Here is a 25,240-nt window from a genome sequence, read left to right on the forward strand (position 1 = left end):
ACCTCAGAAGGTAACCCCGGCTGAGCAGTTCTCCTGCGAGGAAAGTGCACTTCGGGCGGAGGAAAGTTGAAGAACTTCTGTTGCAGCGAAGGGCTGTGGTGGATTGTGGGTTTCCGCCCTGTAGGCGCTGCCCCTAAATTCGGGTGGGCTGTCGCCTGCCGCCTCGCGTCCTGACCGCTCACTTTGATGGGACCTTGTTGGAGACGCTGATGTAATCAGTGCGTCTCCGTTAGGAGGTGCTCGGCTCCCCGAAGGCGGAGGTGGGGCAGGTGCCCCCCCCCCCCCCCCCCGCCGTCCACTCGAAGAGAAGGGAGCGGACATCCAGTGACTGCCGCGGCCCCTGGCCCCTGACTTGGGGGCCGATCCTGTGAACCCACTTTTTCTCAGCCTTCACTTAAATGTCACCTTTCCGCGCTTACACCACACGGCTCAGCAGCAGGGTGTACGATTGTAGTGAAGACATTTTTTCCCCAAGTTGTGTGTACTGGGTTTAAGAGACCCCCTTGGCAGCATGCACTTGCACCTTGAGCAGGGAACCAGCCGCACGTCACCACGTGTCGAGGCCCCAAATCCAAACACGGCCGGTCTGCATTTCAACAGATGACTGTCGGCGTTTGGAAACATTGAACTTAGCAGATGCGTGAAGCATAATGAACCCCATACGTGACTGTCCTGGTTAACAAAAGTTTTAGTCTTTTCATAAGCACATTAAAAAAATTCTTTTTTGTCTCTGGAGAATCAAGTGGGCCCCATAATTTATTACACCTTTTAACTTGGCCTCTGAAATAAGATATACTGGACATAAATGTGATGCTTTGTTGGTGACTTGGGACTCTGTGACATCACTAGTATTGTGTTGTAGTCTTAACACTCCACACCAGGAAGGTGTGGAGGGTATATAGTTCTAGGCCCTGTTCCCTTCCTTTTTTCCGTATATTTTTGAGCAATTTTTTTTTTAAGATTTTATTTATTCATGGGAGACACACACACACAGAGAGAGAGAGAGAGAGAGAGAGAGAGGCAGAGACCTAGGCAGAAGGAGAAGCAGGCCCCCCTTGGGGACCCCAATGTGAGACTTGATCCCAGGACTCCGGGATCAAGACCTGAGCCACCCAGGCGTCCCAAGCATTTTTTACTGACTGGTCTGGCATTGCTTCTACTTGCTGTTCTTGTGTATTTGAATTATTTACTGTGAACAAATAATATGCATGAGGGCATTGTAGAACAAATATTGGTATAGGGACTTAGTGACATCTCTTTTGGCTATATTTGCTAATTTTGGAGTTATTGGGAAAAACTGGAGTCATTGGATTCTGACCCGCAGGGATGTTACAGTTTATCATACATTTTTAAAAGACATAAGAAGTTTTCTAGCCAACAGTTATTTGATTACTTGTGTGCCAGGAACATTTCAAGACTGATCGTAAACAAGACAAAATCCATTTTCAGGATCTTTGTTTTGTTCAAGTCAGGAGAGGCAGACATTGTTAGGAGAACAAATAAGAGTTGCAAATAACAGAAGATGCCATGAAAAAAAAAGAATGAAACTGCATAAAGGGTAACTGGTATGGGCTGTGTTAGCCATGGCGGTCAGGGAAGGCTTTTCTGAGGAGACATTTGAGCTGAGACTGAAGTGAGGTGAAGGAGATGACCAGAGGAAATCTGGGGAAAGGACATTCCAGGCAGAGGGGGCAGCAGATGGAAAGACTAAGGCAAGAAGGCCTGTGAGTCTGGTGGCCCTGGGGAAGAGGAGTAGGACAGTTTCACCGGAGCCAGGTCATGTTAGGCATGCCAAGGAAGTTGGATTTAGCTATAATTGCTGTGGAGAGCCATTGGGAGGGTCAAATGAGAGAATGTGATTTTAGAAGGATCATTCCAGCTACTCTGTGGTGAGCATCCCTTCTGGAACAAAAGTGAACCAGTAGAGCCTCTTGATTTAGATCCTTCATTTTGGCCTGTCCTTGATTACTTTTTTTTAAAATATATTGTTTTGAACTATTTGTAGGTGCAGTCATGCAGGAAAACCTCAGATTTGCTTCATCTGGAGATGATATTAAAATATGGGATGCTTCATCTCTGACATTGGTGGATAAATTCAGCCCACACACATCACCACATGGAATCAGCTCAATGTGTTGGAGCAGCAATAGTATCCTTTTTTTTTTTTTTAATTTAATAACCACTTTTTGTTAGGTTAAATAACTGGTATCAATGAAACTTTTACATGTGCCTAATAAAAAATACATTTTGCATAGCTATGAAAGCTAGATAGATAAAGTGAAATAGAGGTTTCACTTTATTGTTTATTATAGGTGCATCCTAAAAATATATATATTTTATATATGTATAACTATTATAACTAGATACAGACCATATAATTAGTTTTGTTATCAACAGTTCATCATTGAACCCTAATGGCATAAGGTAGGTAATGGTGAGAAAACTTCTGAAAGATTTTGGAATGAGTTTTCGCATCTACATTTGGCTATTTATGGATCTGGTCTGTATTAAAATTAAAGACAGAACTCAAAGGCAGAAGCGAAGTTGGGGGAGGAGATAAAAAATAAAGTTGTGCAACATTCTCATCTTACTCATGTATTCTGTATTTCTCTTTCTGTGTATGATGAAAAGTATGATTTCTGAAACAGAAATTGTCTAGATTTAATTTTCCAAGCTTTTTGTGTTTCTGATTTCCACCCTCCCTGTCTTAGTAAGCTTCTAAATGTGGATAAAATAAACGAGTGAAAGAAGCTTAGAAATCAGAATTTCTCAACTTTGCACTATTGGCATTTTGGGCTAGATGATTCTTTGTTATGAGGATTGCTGTGTGCATTTTAGGATGTTTAGAAACCTTCCTGGCCTTTACCCACCAGAAGCCAATCGCCCTCAGTAGAACCACTGCTGTAAACAAAATGCTATGAAAATGTTATATAAACTTGGTATGCTAGAAATTATCATTCTTTTGTATAACTTAAACATACAGACTGTTTCTTAAACGACAAATTTTTAACATACGCCTGACCTTATAAATATCAAATTAATATTGTTTCCTGATGAAAGTAAAAGTATCAAAGCTTTAAAATATGACTGATTTATGAACAAAAAACAAGTTTTCACACCCAACCTAATTATTCTTGCAAATTTGCAATAAAAATGATTAATTTTCTTACTGAATTAAATATACCTCTTTATCATTCCTTGATTTTGTATTAAAGTAGCAAAGTAAATTACTTTGGTGCTCTATTAATCAAACTGGTGAAGGGAGTACATTTTTGAAGGACTCTTCAGATGGGTAGTGGGGGGAAAATGTTTTAAAGAGAGTGACGGATATGTGAGGTTGCTTCTGTCTATTATTAGGTTTTTATTATGTGTAGAGCTTAATTTCCCTGTTACTGTATAAGAGAAAAGCAGTTCTTGATAAGATTTATTAGTTTGGGTTTATTTTTATTCCAAGGAGTTTTATTAGAGTTGGCATTTGCTGATAAACCACTTAATGGTCTATCAACAAAACTGATGTGATTGTGAGGTAGTGTGGTATGATTTTTGGAAACTGGTCTAATTTTTTATTTGTTTCCTAACTTAAATGGGTACCAAGTACTGTGTTAATAAATAACTATCTTGAGCAGTGTTTATAGATGAAAAGGCTGATTGATATTTGCTGATGTTGCTTTTATCATGATCTCATTCTTTAAGGATAAAATTAGACCTTCTGGCCTATTCTTTGAAAATGGAGTAGTATTTCACTTGGGTAAAATAGCTTTCAAGTAATAGCAAAGCCGGAGAGGATAGGTCTTCCCTGCGGTAGTAGTAAAGAGAATTACTCTTAGTAATTAGTAACCTGAGCCATTTGTGAAAGCTGATATATAAGCTATATTCATTTCTTTGTCTTCTTAGGTTAGTGCAGTGCTTTTATCATCACAATTCTTGCAATAATAGTCTAGTGCTAGAGATGCTCATGGATTGTTTGATGCTCCATAACTCTTCATTTAGATAACTTTCTAGTGACAGCATCTTCCAGTGGTGACAAGATTGTTGTTTCACATTACAAAAATAAACCTTTTCTACTTTTCGAGCTTGGCGAAGGGGTAAGTGATTTAAAAAAAACAAAACAAAACAACTTTTAAAATTAAATCTTAGTTCTACTTGGATGGTAACTGCTTCTTATAATGCTTGCAGCTAAATATAAAGGTGTTTAAAAGTATTATTCTTAACCTAAACTCAAAAAAATACAGTAACATTTAAATAAGGTTTGAGGAGATGAGTACTAAAACATCTTTAGGTAAAATAATAGTGGATCCTAGGGGAGCAATTAAGGACTTAGATTCTGTCTTCTTGTCACTTGCTTTCTCCATCTCTCTGTGGGAAATTAAGATTCCCTGGTATTGCTGCCTTCTTAAAGCCCAAGTCCTACCTAGGTCACCAGGTTTATTTGACCTTAAGAGTCCTAATGATGTAGCCCTGTCCTTACAGGACCATCAGCTAAGACCCCTGGGTGATGGTAACTTCTGCTTTAGCTTCTGTCCTTCTGGTTACTGAGGGGCGTGCCTGAGTCTCCCCAAGCTCTCCTGGAACAGGTGGCTTTGTCAAACTGAGCTTTGGTCCCAGAGCATTTGTATGAAGTTCTCCCTGCATACTGTTTTCTCATCCTTTAGTTTTTACACGTTAATCCCTCTGATTTGGGATAATGATAGTGGCCCCATTTTCAGTCACATATATTCCTTGGAAGCTAATTTTCTTTTTATTTTTCTTTCTTTTTTTTTTTTTTTTTTTTTTAAGAATAAGGTTTAACTAAAAAGGTACAAGTAGTTGTTAGCTTTTTCTCAATTTAAGGTTCAAAGTTTTCATAGCAGGCCCTAAAGCATTATGAATTGTCATAATTTTATACACTGGAATAGGTAAGGTAGCTCACTTGGAACACAGAAGGACAATGAAATATGACCTCTCATCTAATTTAAAAAGGACTTTTGAGGGGATCCCTGGGTGGCGCAGCGGTTTGGCGCCTGCCTTTGGCCCAGGGCGCGATCCTGGAGACCCGGGATCGAATCCCACGTCGGGCTCCCGGTGCATGGAGCCTGCTTCTCCCTCTCCCTCTGCCTGTGTCTCTGCCTCTCTCTCTCTATCTGTGTGTGACTATCATAAATAAATAAAAATTTATAAAAAAAAAAATAAAAAAAAAATAAAAAGGACTTTTGATTTCTATCCATCCTTTCCTGAAGGTAGGTGGGATTGATGCAAGCATCAGTTCTAGCCCAGATATGCTGGAGGCTGGAGCGGAGAATGTCTGCTATGGGTAGATAAGGAATTTGAGACCTACTGCCTCAGTTACGTAAAACTGAGGAAGAGAGCATCTCTGGTTGATAAAAGGCAAACCGTGCTCTTCAAGAGCAGGTACAGCATCTTAGTCACACTCACAGATACTCATTGTAAGAAAAACTTGAAAACCTCTGTATTTTTAGCCATTTATTCCATAAATATTTATTGAGTATCAATATGGTCTTTGCTCTAACGAAGCTGACATTCTGGTGGTAGAGAGTGAACTACTAAACAGAATACCCAGATAGTGAGTAAGGTGTTACACAGAGAACTGAAAGAAGATACTGAGCGGGGCAACATTAGGTGGCCAAGGGAGGTCTCCTGAAGGGGTGGCATTGAAGTTGCTGTCTGTTGGCCAGAAGAAGTCATTAGCCAGAGTTCAGGGACTTTAGGTTTCCAGGCAAGAATATTTGTGTGGAAGCCTTGAGGCAAATACAGGGCTGATACATTTAAGGAATGGAAGAAGGTCAGTGAGGCTGGAAAATTAGAGTGTGAGGAGGAAAATGGGGAGAGACCAGGTAGGAAGAGATTTGAAAGGCAGGTTAAGGAGTTTGCAGTTTATTCTAGGGATGATTGGAAGCCATCAAAAAATTTTAAATGAGAGAGTCATGATCTGATTTGCCTTTTGTAAAGGTCATCCTACATGTGAAGCATTGAATGTAGGGGAGTAGGGTTGGAAATGGGACAACCAGTTAGGAGGCTGCTGTTAATCGTGGTTCTGTAGGGTTTGGATTAGTGTGCTGGTAGCAGTGGTAGATAAAGGGGATCCCCTCTGATGTTTATGTTAGGCTTGGAGTTGAAAGAACTTATGGTAGATGGCAGGGAGGGAGAAAAGAAATCAAGGATGATTCTGGATTTTTATCTTGAGAAACTGAGTGGATGATGCCTTTACAGATGTGAGGAAGAGTGTCGAGTCAGGTTCGGATGACCTGATGTTTGAGACCTGGACTCCTTTTGGGGAGACTTTGTTGTGAGACTTTGGGCAAATTATTTTGTGCGTTTTATGAACGTTCCCCATCTATGAGAGAAGAGGTTTAGACATCCTTTATAATGTCTCTTCTGCATTTAGTGTTTTCTGAGCTATGGGTTGATTCTAATTAAAGATATTCTGTGAAAGTGCAAGAGTAGGTTTTATTAAGGGGCAATAGTAAGGGCAAGTAAGCCATGACGGGAGGCCAAGACTTGCTGGTGTTCCTAAGCTTCCTCTGTCCCCTCTGTTCTCTGGAGGAGAACACCATTCTGGTTGAGTTCCTTGAAGCCTTTTTGAACTCCTTTTAAGCTGTTAGATGCATGTAGAAAATGATGAGAGGTGAATCTAAGTCTTATCATGTTTATAGCATTTAATTCAACATATAAAGTGCTTACTAAGTGTTGAATGGGACTGGAAAGTCAGCTCTGAGCTCTATTAAATTAAACCTTTTTTTTCTTTCTCTAATAGCAAAAACAGACATGTGTCAGTTTAAATTCTACATCTATGTATTTGGTAAGTGGAGGCCTAAATCACACTGTTAATATTTGGGATTTAAAATCAAAAAGAGTTCATCGATCTCTTAAGGTAAGCAACTTGTTTTTTCTTAAATCCTTATAAGTAAAAAAGTATCTGAGGATGTTTAGTTACCAGACTTTTAATTTTGAGCTTTTATGATAAAAATAAGATGTTTCAGAATTGAAGTGAGATTTGTTAGGGAAAATAAAGATGCTATTTAGTCAGAATTTTTTTTTTTTTGGTCTATTTTTGCCTCCATGTATGTCACTAATGCATATTGTTTGTGTTTAAAACTTTTCCCTAATTTTTTCACTTAGTTCCATTCTTTTTGAGTTAATCACTTCCTTAATTTTTTCTTAAGTGTGAATTGTCATCAGAGATCTTTTTTTGAAATCTCTTTGAAAATAATGAGAGTGGTTTTGGGATGGATGTAATAGACCTACTAATCAAAGTTGGGCATTGACTTCTTAGTTCTCTAATGTATTTGGTTGCTGCTATTTCTGTTATTTTTGTGTGTATATGTTTTCATTTTGGTCATGAAATATTTTCTAAAATAATTTACTATTTACAATTAGTGTTTCTTTAAATACTTAGCGTTTTTACAGTTTTAGAAAATAAAAATAGTCATCACATGAAAGCTTCTGCATTATGATCTTTTTGGAATTCTGCTTCTACTATTATGTATATTTAATATTTGGACACTGATCTTTAAGTTTATTTTTCATTTTCATAGGTCTTTTAAAAAAAATTTTAATATGAAAAATTCTAAACATTGATATATATACCTACGTACACATATTCATTGTCTGACTTTGATGATTAGCTCATGACCAAGATTATTTTATATGTGCTCTTATCTACTCTCTAATCAGATTATTATATAATCTCACCCTTAGATTAGTTTGAAGCAAATACTAGACATCATTATCATTTTGTTAATGTCAAATGTCGTGGAGTTAATTCTTACTAGGGAAATTGTATATAAAAGAGAATTTCTTTTAGTTAAACAGAAGTGTAATCCTGTAATTGCTGTTTAAACTCTTACCTTTGGAAGTTCATTATTTCAGATATTAGCTAAACTTTGAAGAGTCTTAAGGAAAATTGAAGAGTTGCCAATAATGAGAATAGTTAGCTTTTATTGAGTTCTTTGGTATACCAGCCACTGTGCTTAACATATGTTTATTCTGTGTGCCACAAGAATTCTGCAAAGCAGAATATACCTGTGGAGGAACTCGTTATACCTGTGGAGGAACTCTGGTTCAGGGATGTTAAAAAACTTGTTCTATGTAAAACAACTAGTAATGACAAAGATGAGATGCAAACTCAGATATTATCCATGTTTAAGCTTTTAAATTATGAAAATTAAAGCTATTTAGAGGGGTATACCTACTATGAACAGAGAATACAGAAATTGAGAAGAGATTAGAAGTCTGTGGCCACTTTTGTCGCATGTTCTCACTTTAGGAGCATCACTTACCCCTGTACTTTTACGGCATGGCAAAATTCTCTTATTTTTCCATCCTCAGTTTTCCCAATTACTCCAGATCGTTTTATCTTCTTTCTTACTGGTTGCAACTCCTAGAGTACTTCATTTCTTTATTCATTCAGTTAGTAAGTATTTGATTGACTGATTGTGATAGTGGGAAATCTAATCTTTCACCTTTGGGTCTCTTCTCTGCGGTCCTCTTCCTGGGAACAGTTTCTGGCACTTGGTAGGTGCTTATTGCATATTTACTGGATGACTTATTTTTCCACAGTCAAAATAAGGACGATGCTTGCCTCTTTATAAAGTCATACAAATTGTATTGGACCCCGTGTTCTTAATTTTCCAAATGGGAACAATGCACTAAATGTCCACTGTCTTTTTTTTTTCTTCTCATCAGACGTTTTTTTTCCTCAGGATAGCAGTTATTTCATTGACTTAGGAAGGGAATAAAGTGTAAAGATACCTCCAGACATACTAGTAATCATAAAAAATTATGATTACAAGGGGAATATTATAGCTACTGTTTTTGATACTACATTAATCTAATTATTAGATACACAAGTTAGTTTGTTTATACAACAGCAGAGGGGCACCTGGGTGGCTAAGTGGTTGAACACCTGCCTTCGGCTCAGGGCATGATCCCAAGGTCCTGGGATCAAGTCCCGCATGGGGTTCTCCATGTGGTTCTCCGCAGGGAGCCTACTTCTTTCTCTGCCTGTGTCTCTGCCTCTCCTTGTGGGTCTCTCATGAATAAATAAATAAAATCTTTAAGAAAAAAAAAAGAAAAGATAAAACAACAGACTGTTAAAAACTATACTCCTAGCCCTGATCACTTTTCTATGCTCCTGCTAGGTATCTCTAGTTTGATGTTGGAAAATACAGTTTGTTTAAAACCGGTTTTGTTTCCTCAAAGTGAATTCCCCTTTGTATTGGGAGACAGCCTAGTACCCTGAGAGGGAAATAGGCTTTGGAGTTTGGCCTGGAATTGAATCCTAGATCTGCTTCTTAGTAGTGATGTGAGCTTGCACAGATTTCTTAGCCTTTCTGTGCCTCAAGTAGTTAACTAATCCATAAAAAGAGAAAAGTGACCTTGCCTCTCAAGATTCTTCTGAGGACTAATAAGAATTCCTAATGTTCCCAGAATCAGTAGGTATTCAGAAAGTGGAAACAGCTACCTTATCTCTAAGTCATGCCTTGCTTGTTCTGGCTTTGGGGCTTTTTTTTTTCTCTCTCTCTGGTTTTGCGTGTCTAGTTTCTTTCCTCTTCCCCTACTTATCACTCATTTTTTCTTTTAAGGTTGAACTCAAGTTTTATGTCTTCCCCACTGCTTCTTCTGTCAACTCAGGTCACCGTGATGCCTCTTTCCTAGGACACTTCCCCTCCCCTACTCATCTAGCATTCCTTCTGCCAATTTCATGTTAATTTAAATGTCCGGTCTTCCTAGTCTTCCTCATTGAACAGTGATACCCTCGAGGCCAGGGACTCTCCTAATAGTTAACTTGCAGTAAAGGTTACTTGTCAGTGGAAGGTAGACGTAATGCCGTCTAGAAAATTACCTTTCCTTTTTGTCTCTTGTTTCAGAGTACCTGATCATTATTACGATGATAACACCAAGTCTCTGTTCCCTGAGAAGGCTTGGTGTTGAACAAATAGTTTCCTACTCATTTGAGTAATTTTTTTTAAGGTTATTTGAGGAAAATGTTAAAGCAGATATTAGATTTACAAATACATAATATTTTACAATAAATGAAATTTACAAACATGTAAATAAATGTAAGGTGTGAAGGTTATGTGGCAGTGTACTTACTTTCATTTCTTTCAGGATCATAAAGATGAAGTAACTTGTGTCACATATAATTGGAATGATTGCTACATTGCTTCTGGATCTCTCAGTGGCGAAATTATTTTGCACAGTGTAACCACTAATTTATCTAGTACTCCTTTTGGTCACGGCAGTAACCAGGTACAGTATGTATTTATTCAAATCAGAATTGATAAGGTAGATTTTGGATTACCTTACACAAGTAAATGAATTTTTAGTTTTCAAAATTAAGTACTTTAAATTTGCATTTGGCTTGCTTGAAAAACTTAGAGCTAGCTATTTTTTAATGGTATTATTTAAAAATGTTCAAATAACAAGCTAATTCATACTAGATTATGTTGTTTATATGAGTTCAGTTATGCCATTGAAAAGTCATATGCTCCTAGAATATAACTGTATATAACAAAACACAAACAGTTGTTGGTAGGGTGAATCTGAAATGTGGATATTAATCTTTCTATGACATCACAGTTATCATAGCTCAAACTATGTCAGCTACAAGACAGATACTTCAGTTCATAAATTCTGTTTGGTGGACATGGATAGTTGAGTGTGTTTAGGCACAGGATAAATTGAGCTTTGATTTTTGTGTAAGTATATGATAGTCAAAGAGCCAAAGCTTATTTATGATGTACTTTCAGGTTAATATAGAAATAGGGAAACTTTATGAGGGAAAATTATTCAAGTAACTTTTTTCTTTATAAAACATTACTCTGTAGAATTTGTTAAAGAATAAATGCAGTTACTCAAGATATGTAACTCTTGGCCAGCTTTCCATGAAATTATCTACAGAAATTTCCAGTGAGGTGCAATCTCTTTTAATCCTTACTTTTTATTGTAATCACTTTGGCCATAACTATTATTAGATAAAATATGGGAGCTCTTCACTTTTGAAAAGCAGTTTTCGGAATCATTATTTGAATAGTATGTAGTATTTAAGGAAAATTTAATGGATATTAAATGATACAGAAAAAAGTCTTCTCAAGTTTCATGTATTGGGGGAATAAAAAATATAAAAATGATATTGGTAATTGATATAAAAACAATCTTATGGTGATTCAGAACAGTGAGAGAATTATCTGGGAATAAAATAGGGAAAATTGAAAGGGAGGATTTCATCTTTGTCTAATGCTTAAATGATTTTTATTTTGTTTTATTTTTACTACAGTATAAATTGACTTCTTTGCTAATTACTTGATTCTAATTTATATTCAGATTAGCTCTTTACATTCCCACTTTATAGCTGGAACCATGTCTTATTTCTTTGTCCTCAACCATTATATGGAAAAGATCTAATAAATATGTGAATGGATTTAGAGAGGACTAAGATCTTAATAGGCTAGTACAGAACTTTGGGAAAAGGATATTTTATATGTAGGAAATCACATGAAGAAAAACAAGGACTAAGGAAGGTTTTTATATAGGGCCAATGTGAAAAAAGATTGGAAAGGAAAGTATGGACATAGTGTTGATGTGGAACTCTGAATGCCAGACCAAAGATTCAGCTTTTATTTTGGAAGGCAGTTGAGGAGCTAATCAGAGTTTTTGATTAGTTGAATGTCAGAAACCCTAGAACCTTGAACTGAAAGAACGCCTTTACAGGTAATTTCACTTTCTGTATTTTATGGATGTGGAAAGTGATTTGCCGTAGAGAATGTATTAATATAGTCCTAAACAAAGGAGGTAATATTTTTTGTCATTCTTTGTTTGGTTATTTGTATTTTGATAATGAGACATAAAACCTTAAGCCCATAGACATTGGAACTAATGTGAAAAAATCTTACTGTTCACATATCTTGCTTTTTAAGGAAATTAATTTTTTTTCTTTCTTTCCTTTTTTTTTTTTTTTTTTTTAAAGATTTTTGATATATTAGAAGCATGACACATTTAGATTTAGAGGTCCTGGGCTGACTTTTTAGTAATATAAAAGTTAGGCCAGATACCTACCATGTATATTCTTACATTTCAGTTTTTATTGTATCTTGTGAGAGAGTTTTGTTGTTTTTTTGTTTGTTTGTTTGTTTTTTAGTTAAAACCAGATATGAAGGAATAGTTTTGAAAACATTAGGTTAAGTTATTGCTCTTGGCTTTATTATGTGTAAAGTATTTAGATTTCTAAAATTGAGATATAACTTGCATAAAAAGGCGCATACATCTTAATTATACAGCTTAATGAATTTTTATATCTACATATACCTGCATAACTACCAGGATCAAGGTATAGAACATTTTTGGCACATCAGAGGACTCCCTCTTAACCCTTTCTAGGCACTACATCTATTTCTTAGAATAGGATATGTCTGGTTTCTTTTAGTCTTCATTATGTTTGCTTTGATGCATGAAGTAGTGGTTCATATTGTTTTACTACTGTGTAGTTTTCCATTGTGTGTATATGTCACAGTTTGTTGATGGACATGTATTTTGTTCCTAGTTTTTAGCTGTTACAATAAAGCTGCTGTGAATATTCTTATGAATGTCTTTTTGTGGACATATATTTTCACTTGTCTTGACTAAATATTCAAAAATGGATTTTGCTTAGATCTTAGTGTAGGCATCATGCTTTACTAAAAAAAAGCCAAAAAGTTCTCTGAAGTGCTTGTGCCATTTTACACTTCTACCAGCAATGTTTGTGAGATTCACTTGGGTCACATTTTTGCTAATACCAAGAATTGCTTATCTTGTTAATTATAACAATTTTGATGGTTGTGTAGTGGTATCTTATGGTTTTAATTTTTACATTTCTGCATGTTGGATAAGTTGGGTGTTTTCTCATATGACTTCTTTTGTGAAATGACTGATAAAGTCTGTTCTTGTGACAAAATACTTGTGTTTCTTCTGATAGATTTATACTTTATTATATATTCTGGATGGAGTAATTTTTTGTATATGCATGTTGTATATATCTTCTTTTAGCCTACAACTGGCCTTTTAACTCTAATGCCTTTTTAAAAGAATGAACAGAAGTTCTTAGATTTAATGAAATCTAGTCTCGTATATCGCTTTCGTTTATGGATGCTGCTTTTTGCGTCTTGAAAAAATCTTGCTTGCCCCAAGGTCTTAAAAATAGTGCCCTTTTTTTTCCTTTTAGGTAAAACTTTATTGTTTTACCATTCCCATTTATGTCTATTATAATCCATTTCAAATTAATTTTTGTGTATGGTGTGAGATAGAGGTTTCAGTTTTCCATACAGGTATGTAATTATGTCAGTATTATGTATTGCAAAAGACCATCTTGTTGCCACTGGGTGACTATAGGTAATGAGAGGTTTGGAGAGCATTTCAGCAAAGGTACCACTACCACCTTTGTAGAATTCTTACTACCATTTCTTGTGTTTCAAGCACTATGAATATTGCTTTACATTACATTTTCTAATTTAATCTTTGCTACTCACTTGTGATATGTATGTTATTTTCATTTTACACATGAGGACTTTTAGATTGCAAGACTTTTGACTATTTTGAAGATCTGTTCTGTAAGAGTAGTACCACTGTTTTTATTGGGATCTCTTTCTAGCTCAGGAACAGCTGAATGTATAAAGATTTGAGAATCCAAAGCTTCTGGGAACTTTGCAGTATTCTCTTGTTACTTTCAGCATATTTTGAAATCCTGTGTGACAGATAGGTCACTGTATTGTTGGCTTTCAAAGGATTTTCATTGATTATTTGCATAGCAAAACTGAATTTAAATTATCTTCTGGTTGAGGAAAACAGTAATGCTCTAGGCTTTCTCTTGTGCAAGGTTACCTGAGATTTTCCTGTGTCTGCTGCCCCTGCTAGCACAGGTCAGAGTCTCTATAGGGTCTTTGGTATCATTCTGTATCCCAGGTCCCACATTTATTTGGAGAGCTAGCTGTGCAAACTTGGGCGAGTTACTAAACTCTTGAGCCTCCTTTTCTTTATCTGTCGAATGAGAATGAGAATATACTTTCAGTAGAGTCCTGTTTTTGTTTGTTATGAGGGCTAAACGAGATGCTGAGAGTATTTAGCATCGGTGCTAACATTTGGTAAGAGATCAGGGAACTTCAGTGTGGGCTTTTAATGAGTAATCATGTTAAATCATTAAAGTAACTTCTGTGATTCACTTTCCCAAACTGCTTTGAGTATATTTAGTGTATTCCCTCCAAATCCCTGCTGTTTGCCAGGTATAACTTGACCTCAGTAATCATGTTGCATGTGTTAGACTGACTTAGGAGAAGGAGAGCATTAAAGAAAGTGAAGAAATTGAACTGGAGTATTTTAATTTTTCCGCTTTCCTCGGAACATATATTTGTATATTTTTTTGTGTACTGTATTATTTTTTGTATACTATATTATTTCATTTTCCTTAGCTTTTTTTTTGTGAGGAAAGTCATAGTTTTCATAATTCTCCATACTTATTATTTCCCTTTTATGAGTATTATAATTGAAATTATTGGAGTGATTGTTTTGTTTTTTCCTATAAATTATTTTGTTATGCAGTATTTTATCTATTGGTTACTAGAAACGTAGAATTGCTACTTGAGTGTTCATTTAGATTTCTCAAAATTCATTTACGATTTTAAATATATTAAATATTCATTTCTTAAATTTAATCAATGTTCATAAAAATTTAAGTCTGCCAGAAAATGGGCATAATTTTTATGTTGGTCAGTTACTATAGGTAGGGTCTAGGTGTTGGGAAAAATAGTAGATAGGGCACATCGAATGATTAAACATTTTAATTTTTGTTTCTATGAACAATCAAGAATTTGAAATATTTAAAAATCACCAAATTGATTTCTTAGCAAAAGTGACAAAAACCTGGAGTGTCATTGAATCAGCATTATAATACTGAATTTCATATTGGAAGTGAAATTCCCTGAATATATTTAGATCTTAACTTTGGAGTGTCTGAACTGAATTGAAGCTGTTAGTTTTATGTGGAACACTGCAGGGGGGAAAAGAGCCTTACTGCCTCTGCAGAACTGCGGGGGCCGACAGACTTCCTAGATTACAATTGTATGTTGCCCTTTGGCAGGTTCAGCAGTGTGGGCTCACAAATAGGTTAACCTGTGCTGCCTTTCCCAAACTGCAGCCCTTTCAAAGCAGTTACAGAGTGGATCTATTTTATGGATTCCTTAGACTTAAAAATGATCCTAAATGCAGCAGGTTATTTGTGAGATTTTAAATAATAGTCTATTTTAAAAAAGAAATACAATGTATTTCAGTATGTGTTAAATGAGTTTATTTTATTCAATGTAATTTTTTGACATTTTAGGTATAGATTTTGTAAGTATTAGTAAGCATGTTTGGTATAGAGTCTGGTGAGTGTAAATAATTAGTAGTTACACTTAAAAATAATTATTATCTTATCAAGAATGAGTTTAATTTTAATTGGGTTAGCTTGTTTGTCTGGTTATATCTTTATCCATATAATTTTACCACTCAGAGGGTTTGGCTGACTACAAAGCTTTATTTCTAGAATGGTGGTCTCCTTGATGTTACACAGGAACATTTATTTGTTTGCATAATAATATGTCCTCCATGTATTTTTTTAGTATTTGTGTATATTTGTCTAGTCTATATAGTATGTTTTTTGAACAGTTTTATAATTGACATGTTGGCATAAAATAAACTTCTATATCTTTAATGTAGATACTTTTTAAAAGCTTTTTTTTTTTTTTTCATTCTATATCTGTCTTCCAAATTTTCTGTAATGGGAAGAATGTTTTCTTGCAATGTTTCTATAGTTCTATCTTCCCTCCATGCAGTTAATAACCATTCTGTCGATCTAGTCTTGTTTTCTGCCTTTTTTACAGGAGGGTTCCATCCCATTTTATTAGGTGAGAATCCCATTTTATTAGTATTCATAACCATAATTTTTTTTAAAGATTACATATTTATCTTAGTGCACACAAGTAAGGGGGAGAGGGAGAATGGGAGAATCTTAAGCGGATGCCACACCCAGTGTGGAGCCCAACGTGGGCTTGATCCCACGACCCTGAGATCGTGACCTGAGCTGAAATCAAGAGTCAGATGCTCAACCTACTGAGCCACCCAGGTGCCCCCATAACCATAATTTTTTAATGGCTCTATAATATTCCATTGTTCAAATGCCACAGTTTAAACATTTCTGTGTTTTAGGTATTTTCCAAAATTTTATAATCACAAAGAGTACCATACATTAATATTGTTTCCATAAGTATGTGTTTTCTGCTTTTTGATTTTTCTCTGAGATAAATTCTCTTTTGATGTAACTCAGTAGCAGGGTCACTTTTTTTTCCCCTTGAGGAACTTCAGTGTTGTTACTCCCATCATTTTTGGTCTCCAGTGTCTGATGGTAATTTAAGTATTTTTTCCTCAGAAGTCACTTGTTTTTTTTTTCCCTAGGTGTCCAAAGGATATTTTTTTTTCTTCTATAAAGTCCAGTAATTTTATTAGACTGTGTCTTGGTATTGGTCATTCTGTATTATCATTCATGAGGACTTGGGGTTCTCATTTTATACATAGTTTCAGATCTTTTCTTTCAAGGAAGTTTTTTCAAATTCCTTTTCATATTTGTTATTTTCCTTATGTTTGTTTTTTCTTTACTAGATCTTCACTGATTTATTACTTTGAAATCATTTTAACTTTTTCCTTATTTTCGATTTTCAAAAATTCTCTCCTTTTTGCCTGTCTCTAAGATCTTATCTATTGTGTTTATTAATTCTTATATTCTTTTTAAATTGACCTTCATTTTTGAAGAGGCTTTTAAAATTTCTAATTCTTTGCTGAGTTCTGACATTTCTAAGTTTTCTAATTCTGATTTATATTGTTTGGTAGTGTCTTGTATCATTTTATTTTCTTTTTGGTCATCTCTTGAGAATGCCTTTCTTCTTGTTCTCTTTGTCCTTCTCATAATAACTTCGTAGCTAGTTTCCCTGAATTTCTACACAGAGATGGGGCTCAGGGTATCTTTTCTAGCCTTACAAGAGCTCCCTCTTGTTTTGATTTAGTTTTGTTTTTGTTTTAATGGTGACTCATTTCCTGAGGTTGCCCAACTTTGTTCCACTCACTCACTTGCAGGTGAACTTCTGCTCTCCTCAGCTTTGTTGACTCCATCCTACTCAGGTTTGCTCCCACTCCTACCAGTGTCTCCTTAGTGTGGTGCCCTGACTTGGGAGGAAGGCGTCTCGACTGCTCAGTTTGGGAAGTTTATTGCAGCTAAACTTCTCTAGCTCTTCATACCTTTCTGCAGATCTCTGTATAGTTCCACCAATGCAGCAAATAATCCTGGTTTCAGCTGATGTTGTCAAATTGGCCACCATGCTTTTTTTTTTTTTTTTTTTAATATATCTATTGGCTACTTGGGGCTTTTCCTGTTCTCATATCTGTCCAGACTCCCTGTTACTTCCTGCTGTTTCCTTTAGCATAGATACTAACACCGTGAAGGACTTGTGGCTGCTAATTGTTTGACTTACTAACATGACTTACTAACATGACTCAGGGGGATATCTGATCATCTGATTTTGTTGTAAATGTTCATGGGATTTTAGTTTTGCTGTCTGTAACACTCACACACTCACACTCACACACACACTCACAGACATTTACACTCATTGCACTAGGGATCCCCAACACCAAGTTTAATGATTCATTGGGACTACTACAACTCAGCATATAATCATACACGTGGCTATGATTTATTACAGTGAAAGGGTAAAAGCAGAATCAGTAAAGAGAAAAGGTGCCTGGGGTGAAGCCCCAAGGAAACCCAGTATAGAATTCGAAGCATCCTCTCTCAGTGGAGAGGATGTACTTAATTTCCCCAGCATCAAATTGTGACAACATGTATGAAACGCTTCTACCAAGGAAGCTCATTAGAGACTCATTGCCCAGGGTTTTTATTGGAGGCTAGTTAGTTACATAGGCACCCTCTATCGAAATTCCAGACTCCCAGAAGGAGAGCAGGTATTCAGGCATGGTTCAGCCATAAGCCATATATTTTACACAAACAGTGTAGGCACAGTGAGCCACTTTTATCAGTGAGTGGCTCTTACCACTTAGGGTAGTGGGAATTCTCCCCAAATCCTAAGTTCCCAGACACCAGCCAAGGGCCAACCTTGAAAAATAGGACTTTGTAAGGATAGGCAGTTCAGGCTTACTTGTTGTCTTTTCTGTGTGCGTGTTCATACAAACACAAATATATGTAGGGGAATTCAGAGACATATTCAGAAACTCTGCCACCACCATAACAACTAATTTTTCAGGGACACCTGGGTGGCTCAGAGGTTGAGCGTCTGCCTTTGACTCAGGGCGGTGATCCTGGAATTCTGGGATCGAGTCCCAAATCAGGGTCCTGCAGAGAGCCTTTTTCTCCCTCTGCCTGTGTCTCTGCCTCTCTCTGTGTCTCTCATAAATAAATAAATAAGTAAATCTTAAAAAAAAAAGAAAAACAACTTTTCAGTCTTCAAGTGAAAAGGATTTTAAGTAAGACAAATATGTTCAGATTTCTAGTTTTGAAGAGGTTACTGCTGCATTAATGTGAAGGATGGATAGTAAGCCACTGAGAATGGAAGTGGGGCATACATCTGGTGACAGTTGATTAGTGCTTGAAGTAAGACACTGCAAATTAAGAGGGAAAGGATGGAGTTGAGGGGAAACTATATATTTATGCACATATGTCTGTGTGTACATGTGTAGTATCTATTGTATGTACGTAGTTGCATGTATAGTGTCTAGCATATATATGTATATATACATGTGTATATGCATACACACATATATTACAGAATATAAAGCTATAATAAAATATGAATGTACAGTCTTATCTCTGTGAAGGTAAGGCTTTTCTAAGTATAAGAACAAAGTCATAAGTTAGGGGGGCAGATTTGATAAATTTAAGTACATAAAAACCAAAAATCTGGCAAAAAAGCAATATATAAAAAAAATTAACAAAATTGAAAGAAAAATGGGGAAATAGATATACTTATGAGAGCATTAGTATCCTTATTATAGTAAGATCAATTGCAAATTAGGGTTTAAAAAAATCGTAATAGCCCAATAGAAAATAAGCTAAGTAGATTAATATGCAATTCACAAAAGAAGGAAGACAGATGGTCACTTAGCATTTTTCAACCAAGAACCTTTAAATCATGAACAACAGTGAAATACAAATTCCTTCATAAATTAGCAGTTAGGGTACTTGGAAATTGGAAATAACCTATATGTCCAATGTTGGATTATTTAGATAAGTTGATATGCTCATACATTCATTACTATCCAGCTGTTAAAATCATGTAGAAAATATTAGTGACGATGCTAACTTTATAATAATAAAGTGTGATTCCAGGTTTTCTGTTTATACTTACTGGATACACACAAACATACATTCATGCAGAAGAGTATTTAAACAATAAAATGAAGACTTACAACAAAATTAAATGTTAACTAGTTTTTTTATAGGTGGTAGGATTATGGATAGTTTTCTCTCTCTTTTTTGTTTATGTATTTTGTTTTTTTATTTCACACATTTATAGCAGGGGCTGACAAACTATGACCCAATAGCTGACCATTATAATTATAAATAAAGTTTTATTGGAACACAGCCAAACTCATTTATACTGCTTTTGCATACAACAGCATAAAATATTTACTACCTGGTCCCTCAAGAAAAAGTTTGTCAACCCTTGATCTATAGTGAGTGATGTATTTTTTATATTTAGAAACATGTATTTCTTCACAAGCACATGCCATTCTTACATAATAATAATGTATCGTAAGAAAAAATGGCATTGCGCTTATAGGGATTTTTTAAGATAATGTTCTTGTAAGTATTTTTTTTCTTAGAAATAGCTTGAATTTGGAACTAGGTAGGGGCCTAATAAGTGCTGCTGATACTAACATGTATTAGTACTTATTTTAAATATAATTTAGTAGATTAATACTTCATTTATCCAGGTCATTGGATACTCTCTTAATGCTAATCTAAAGACATGATGATTTAATCGCTGTAGAAAGGTCAGAAATATATCAGAGAGAGGGAGCCATTTAAAGAAATTAGTTTGCTACTTAAGGGTCTTATTAAAAATATGTATGAAGTATGGTCAAATGGGTACATAAACAATGATGATTGAGTCATGAACCTGTGAGAAGAGTGGCAATTACTACTATGTACATGGCCCTGTGCAGAGATTGCTTAATCCTTAGAACAACTTTGATTGGAAAACAAGAGCATTTTCTGTTTTGTAGATGAGAACACTGAGGTTTGGAGAGTTTAAGTAATTTACCCAAGACCCTACAGAGTTTGGCCAAGACCCTGCTTGAACCTAGGTTATCTGAGAGGAAGGTTTATGGTTGTCATTAGCCTTTTTTTTCTTTCTTAAAGCGTTGCCATATAGATCCACAAAATATGAGGCAATATTTGGAATTTAGGTTTTGACTTAATCGAGAAATGCATTTTTAGCTATTTATAAGGTTTTGTTATATGAAGTAATAGGCTCCCAGTTCCTTGCTATATTCTAATAGATTCTGGATTATCATATTCCAGTAGGAATCCTGTGGATAAGAGGTTGAATATTATGTACTTAGAATATTATGTATTATGTACTATGAGATCTGTTTTATGGTGTTAGGGTTTTTTTTCTTTTAAGTAAATTCTGCTTGTGTATTTAATCCAGATTTAGATTATATGAAGGACCATAAATATATGAACTCTAGTGTGCTGCAAAGTTTTTTTAAAAATTAATGTTTTGCTAGGTTGACACATGACTCTATAGACATTGCAATTTACTAACGATCTCTTTCTTTCTTTCTCTCTTTCTTTCTTTCTTTCTTTCTTTCTTTCTCTCTCTCTCTCTCTCTCTCTCTCTCTCTTTCTCTCCTCTCCTCTCCTCTCCTCTCCTCTCCTCTCCTCTCCTCTCCTCTCCTCTCCTCTCCTCTCCTTTCTTCTTTTCTTTCTTCTTTTTTTTTTTTTTTTTTTCGAGAGAGAGAGAGAGAGAGAAAGAGAGAGAGCGCTTGGGGGTGGAGGGAGGGGCAGAGGTAGAGAGAGGGAGAGAATCTCTCCACATTTAATATGGAGCCCCTGATGCAAGGCTTGATCTCATGACCCTGAGATCATGATCTGAGCGTAAATTAAGAGTCAGATGCTTGGGCATCCTAAGTGGCTCAGCAGTTTCGCGCTGTTTTCAGCCAGGGCGTGACCCTGGAGACCCGGGATCGAGTCCCACATCGGGCTCCCTGTGAGGAGCCTACTTCTCCCTCTGCCTGTGTCTCGGCCTCTCTTTCTCTCTGTGTCTCTCATGAATAAATAAATAAAATCTTTAAAAAAAATGAGTAAAATTAAAAAATAAGAGTCAGATGCTTAACCAACTGAGCCACCCAGATGCCTTCTATGTCTTTTATATAGTCAAGGTCTCAGTAGTTTATTTTCCTTGAGTATAGACCAGAGGAAAGATTTGTCTTTTGGAGTAGATATACTTTTGCTTAACAGAAATGCAAAATATAAACCTATGTTTTCTCCTTGTACTCTAACCATATGAAAATGAGGAGCCAAATTTATGCATGCCCATAGTAATTATCTTACCTTAGGGTGTCTGGTAACAAATAGTCCTTTTGTTTCCTCAGGCAGAATTCGTTTTGTATTACTCCTAAATATTTTTGTTGTTAAAGGCTGACAGGTATTATTTTGAAACATCTTAGAAATAGGTAGTATATGAGTTTTTAATCTATAGAAGCTAGTGGTTTCTATGTGGTTTCTAGTGGTATAGAGAAGCTTTTGGACTATAATAGATAAAACTAGATAGAAAAAACAAAAACAAAAAAACCTTTCAGATTTGACTTTTATTCTGTGCCAGGTCTGTCTGGTACCTATATGTCTAGCTACTATATGCCTACTAGAGCCTGATTCATAATTTTATCTGGTACTATAACTTAACTCTTTGAAGATGTCTTATAACCAGTTTCCCAGTCTGCAGGTTCTACTATTAATTTCTATAGTTATATTACTGTTTCTGTGCAGGAAAAATTATCTTAAATGTAAAATACTTAATCCCTCAGCTCAGTAAATTACAGTATCAGTACAAGTTTGAAAGCAACATTTTAGTAAAAGATAAAATTTATCCAGTTTTAATTCAAGATCTGTTTACTCAAACTGAATCTTTGTTTATTCTGGTCCAGCAGAAGCTAGAAAGAGAGACTATCTCCACTGCCTTCAGGGATGAGTGTTTAGAGAAAGGCCAATATTGCCCTCAGGCTGATGCTTTTAAAAGAAGGATATAGTCCGTCCCCAGTCTAGAGTGTTGTCAGTTCTTTCCTTGTGGTTTAATTAATTTTTTATTATGCTTCATGTGTTAAATTGCCAGTACATCAGATGCTCACTCAGATTCAAGCAAATATATCCAAATACCTAAAATATATATAGAAAATAAATTTGAAATACTGCTTATTCCCTGCCAGTCTTCTCTTATACTTATTTTTTTTTTAAAGATTATATTTATTTATTCATGAGAGACACAGAGAGAGAGAGGCAGAGACACAGGCAGAGGGAGAAGCAGGCTCCATGCAGGGAGCCTGATGCGGGACTCGATCCCAGGACCCCGGGATCATGCCCTCTTATACTTATTTGTGATTTGGCTGTGATTAGCTACTGGGCCTTTTATTGTGGTAGATGTTCCTAACCCTGATGAATTAACGTAGTTAATCTCAACTTGGTATTGTATTTTTCCTCTACAAAAGGGGAAATCGAGGTAGCTCTAGTCAAAGATAATAAAACCATGACAAATATTTGATTAGAATATTGGTATGTATTAGGTTCATCTTATAGCCCACTAAGTGATTTTATGGTTGTGAAATACTTCAAACCTGTTACTCTATAATCCAGAGAAGTCCTAAATCCCCTGTGAATGGTGTGGTTGATTGTTGGCTGTTATTTATGTAGTTTATATAAGATGTTCTTATGAATGCTTACAATTACATAAAATTTATTCTTATTTTTATAGTCTGTTCGACACTTGAAGTACTCCTTATTTAAGAAATCACTACTTGGCAGTGTTTCGGATAATGGAATAGTAACTCTCTGGGATGTAAATAGTCAGAGTCCATACCATAACTTTGACAGTACGCATAAAGCTCCAGCTTCAGGCATCTGTTTTTCTCCTGTCAATGAATTGTTATTTGTAACTATAGGCTTGGATAAAAGAATCATCCTCTATGATACTTCAAGTAAGAAGTAAGTGTGACACGATCATTTCTTAATTAAGTAATAAGTAACTATTATCTCATTAGCAGACATATTTGTGATTTGCATAGACCTCTGATTAATGTTTGGGGGATCTAAAGTTTGTGTGCTTGATATCTAAGAGGATAGAATTTTTTCTTTTTCTTTCCATGCAGAAAAAAATATATGAGGTACCAATATTCTTTAGAGTGCATCCAGATGGTAAATGTTGAGGATAGCCTGTTAATGATTGCACATCTTTATTTTAGCATATAGGCATAGTATTCTTTTTTAGAAATATAAATATGTACATTTTAAAAGCTATATGATTAATGTGCTTTAAAATTAATTATCAAGAGCAGGATTTCTAAACTATTAACATTTTGGGCTCGATAATTCTTGGTTATGAGGGGCTGTTCTGGGCATTGTAGAATATTCAGCAGCCACCAGAGGCTAGTGACACTCCCCAAATTAGCAAAAGTAGCAAAATTGTCCCCAGTTGAGAATCACTGACCTAGAACTGGAGGGTACATCATCTCCTAAGTATCTGGGTCCATTGTGCCTTCTGTCCTTCTTATAGTTATAGGTGTGCTTGGTTCGCTATAAAAAAAACAAAAAATGCTACAGGTATATTGAAGACACCTAACAATATCCAAAGACTCTGTGGGAGAAAATGGCAATGTTATGACTAGGGTAGGACTTTCTGTCAGCCCTTGTTAAAAGTTTGCTGTTAACTTGTTTCGCTTTCTTCTTTTTAAAAAACTTTTCTTTTTTTATTCTTTCTTTTTGAACTAATTGACTGAACCTTAAGAGTCAGTAAGCATTTCTTTCTTACACTGTGAAAGATACTGTGGCAAAGAGCTCAGCTTCAGCAGTTCAATATCCATATTTCTGTATTAGCTTCATAAGGATCAAGCCATGTGGATTCTGTTAGTTTTTTGGTCAAGAAATGCTCAGCTAAGAGCAAAGTAGCAGCTGCTTCCCTGCAAAAGGTCATAGTCCTCTTGAGACGTGAGCAGGTCAATAAATGGAAAGGGGACAGTTAGGGCCTCCTTAACCCTGAGACGAGAGCCCTTGTTTGTGGAGTAAGACCCGGGAGGCCTGTCACGTTCACTGTCAAAGTAGTAATTACTTAGAGAAGTAAGTGCTGCTTCCAGATGATGTAGACCGTACCCATTGCAAGTGAATAGAAAAATAGGATGGAGTGTTCAGTGCCTTTATATGCCATTCTATTAGAAATGTCTCTCAGTCTAATTCTGAATTTCTGCTTTACACAAATATTGGGGATGCATATTCTAGGTAACTTTGCCAAATTCTAAGTAACTGGTTTTGGTAGATAGCTATCTTGATGTCACATATGCTTATATACTTGCCTATGCTCACATATCTATGTATATATACTTTGTTACTCTTTCCAAAGGCTAGTGAAAACTTTAGTGGCTGACACCCCTCTAACTGCAGTAGATTTCATGCCTGATGGAGCCACTTTGGCTATTGGATCTTCCCGTGGGAAAATATATCAATATGACTTAAGGATGTTGAAGTCACCAGTTAAAACCATCAGTGCTCATAAGACATCTGTGCGATGTATAGCATTTCAGTACTCCACTGCTCTTTCTAAGGTAAGGTATTTTCTTTCTTTTCATTATTTCTGCTTTTACTAAATAAGTCTAGCTCAGAATATTGAAGTCATGTTTTATCCATTAAACACAGGTACTTTTACATTATAATCATTTTTATATGAAGGCATTTAAATGATTTTAGTACAAAGCCATTTGATACTTAATTTTAAAACTACTGTTTGTACTTAATTCTCGTGTTTCTCTCTTCAAAAATATTTTAAAAGGGTTTTTGGTTCAGAGGGAAACTCTCCGATCTACCGGCAAACTTAAGATTCGTAAGGGAAATTATATATTTTTAACCTAACAGGGAATTGATAAAATATTAATGTATATTATGGAGCATTAGAAACCTGAGATT

At 35.6% G+C, this 25,240-nt stretch overlaps 1 protein-coding gene across 5 annotated transcripts in view; it reads left to right on the forward strand.

The window, feature by feature from the left end:
- The window catches only part of NEDD1 (NEDD1 gamma-tubulin ring complex targeting factor), a 46,804-nt gene that overhangs the window by 511 nt on the left and 21,053 nt on the right, over positions 1-25,240 (forward strand). For 4 of the 5 annotated variants that reach the window (XR_013350788.1, XM_077845915.1, XM_077845911.1 and 1 more), the window contains exons 2-7: positions 2,006-2,149; positions 3,991-4,085; positions 6,752-6,868; positions 10,108-10,248; positions 23,043-23,272; positions 24,681-24,882. Coding sequence is in view for 4 of the 5 variants with exons in the window: in XM_077845915.1 (XP_077702041.1) it covers positions 2,014-2,149; positions 3,991-4,085; positions 6,752-6,868; positions 10,108-10,248; positions 23,043-23,272; positions 24,681-24,882 (921 nt within the window). In the remaining variant the exon portion in view is untranslated. The remainder of the gene's footprint in view (positions 1-2,005; positions 2,150-3,990; positions 4,086-6,751; positions 6,869-10,107; positions 10,249-23,042; positions 23,273-24,680; positions 24,883-25,240) is intronic. The other variant, XM_077845912.1, reaches the window with a different exon arrangement.

This window comes from Canis aureus, chromosome 13 (assembly GCF_053574225.1).
Source record: "Canis aureus isolate CA01 chromosome 13, VMU_Caureus_v.1.0, whole genome shotgun sequence".
NCBI classification, from domain to species: domain Eukaryota; kingdom Metazoa; phylum Chordata; class Mammalia; order Carnivora; family Canidae; genus Canis; species Canis aureus.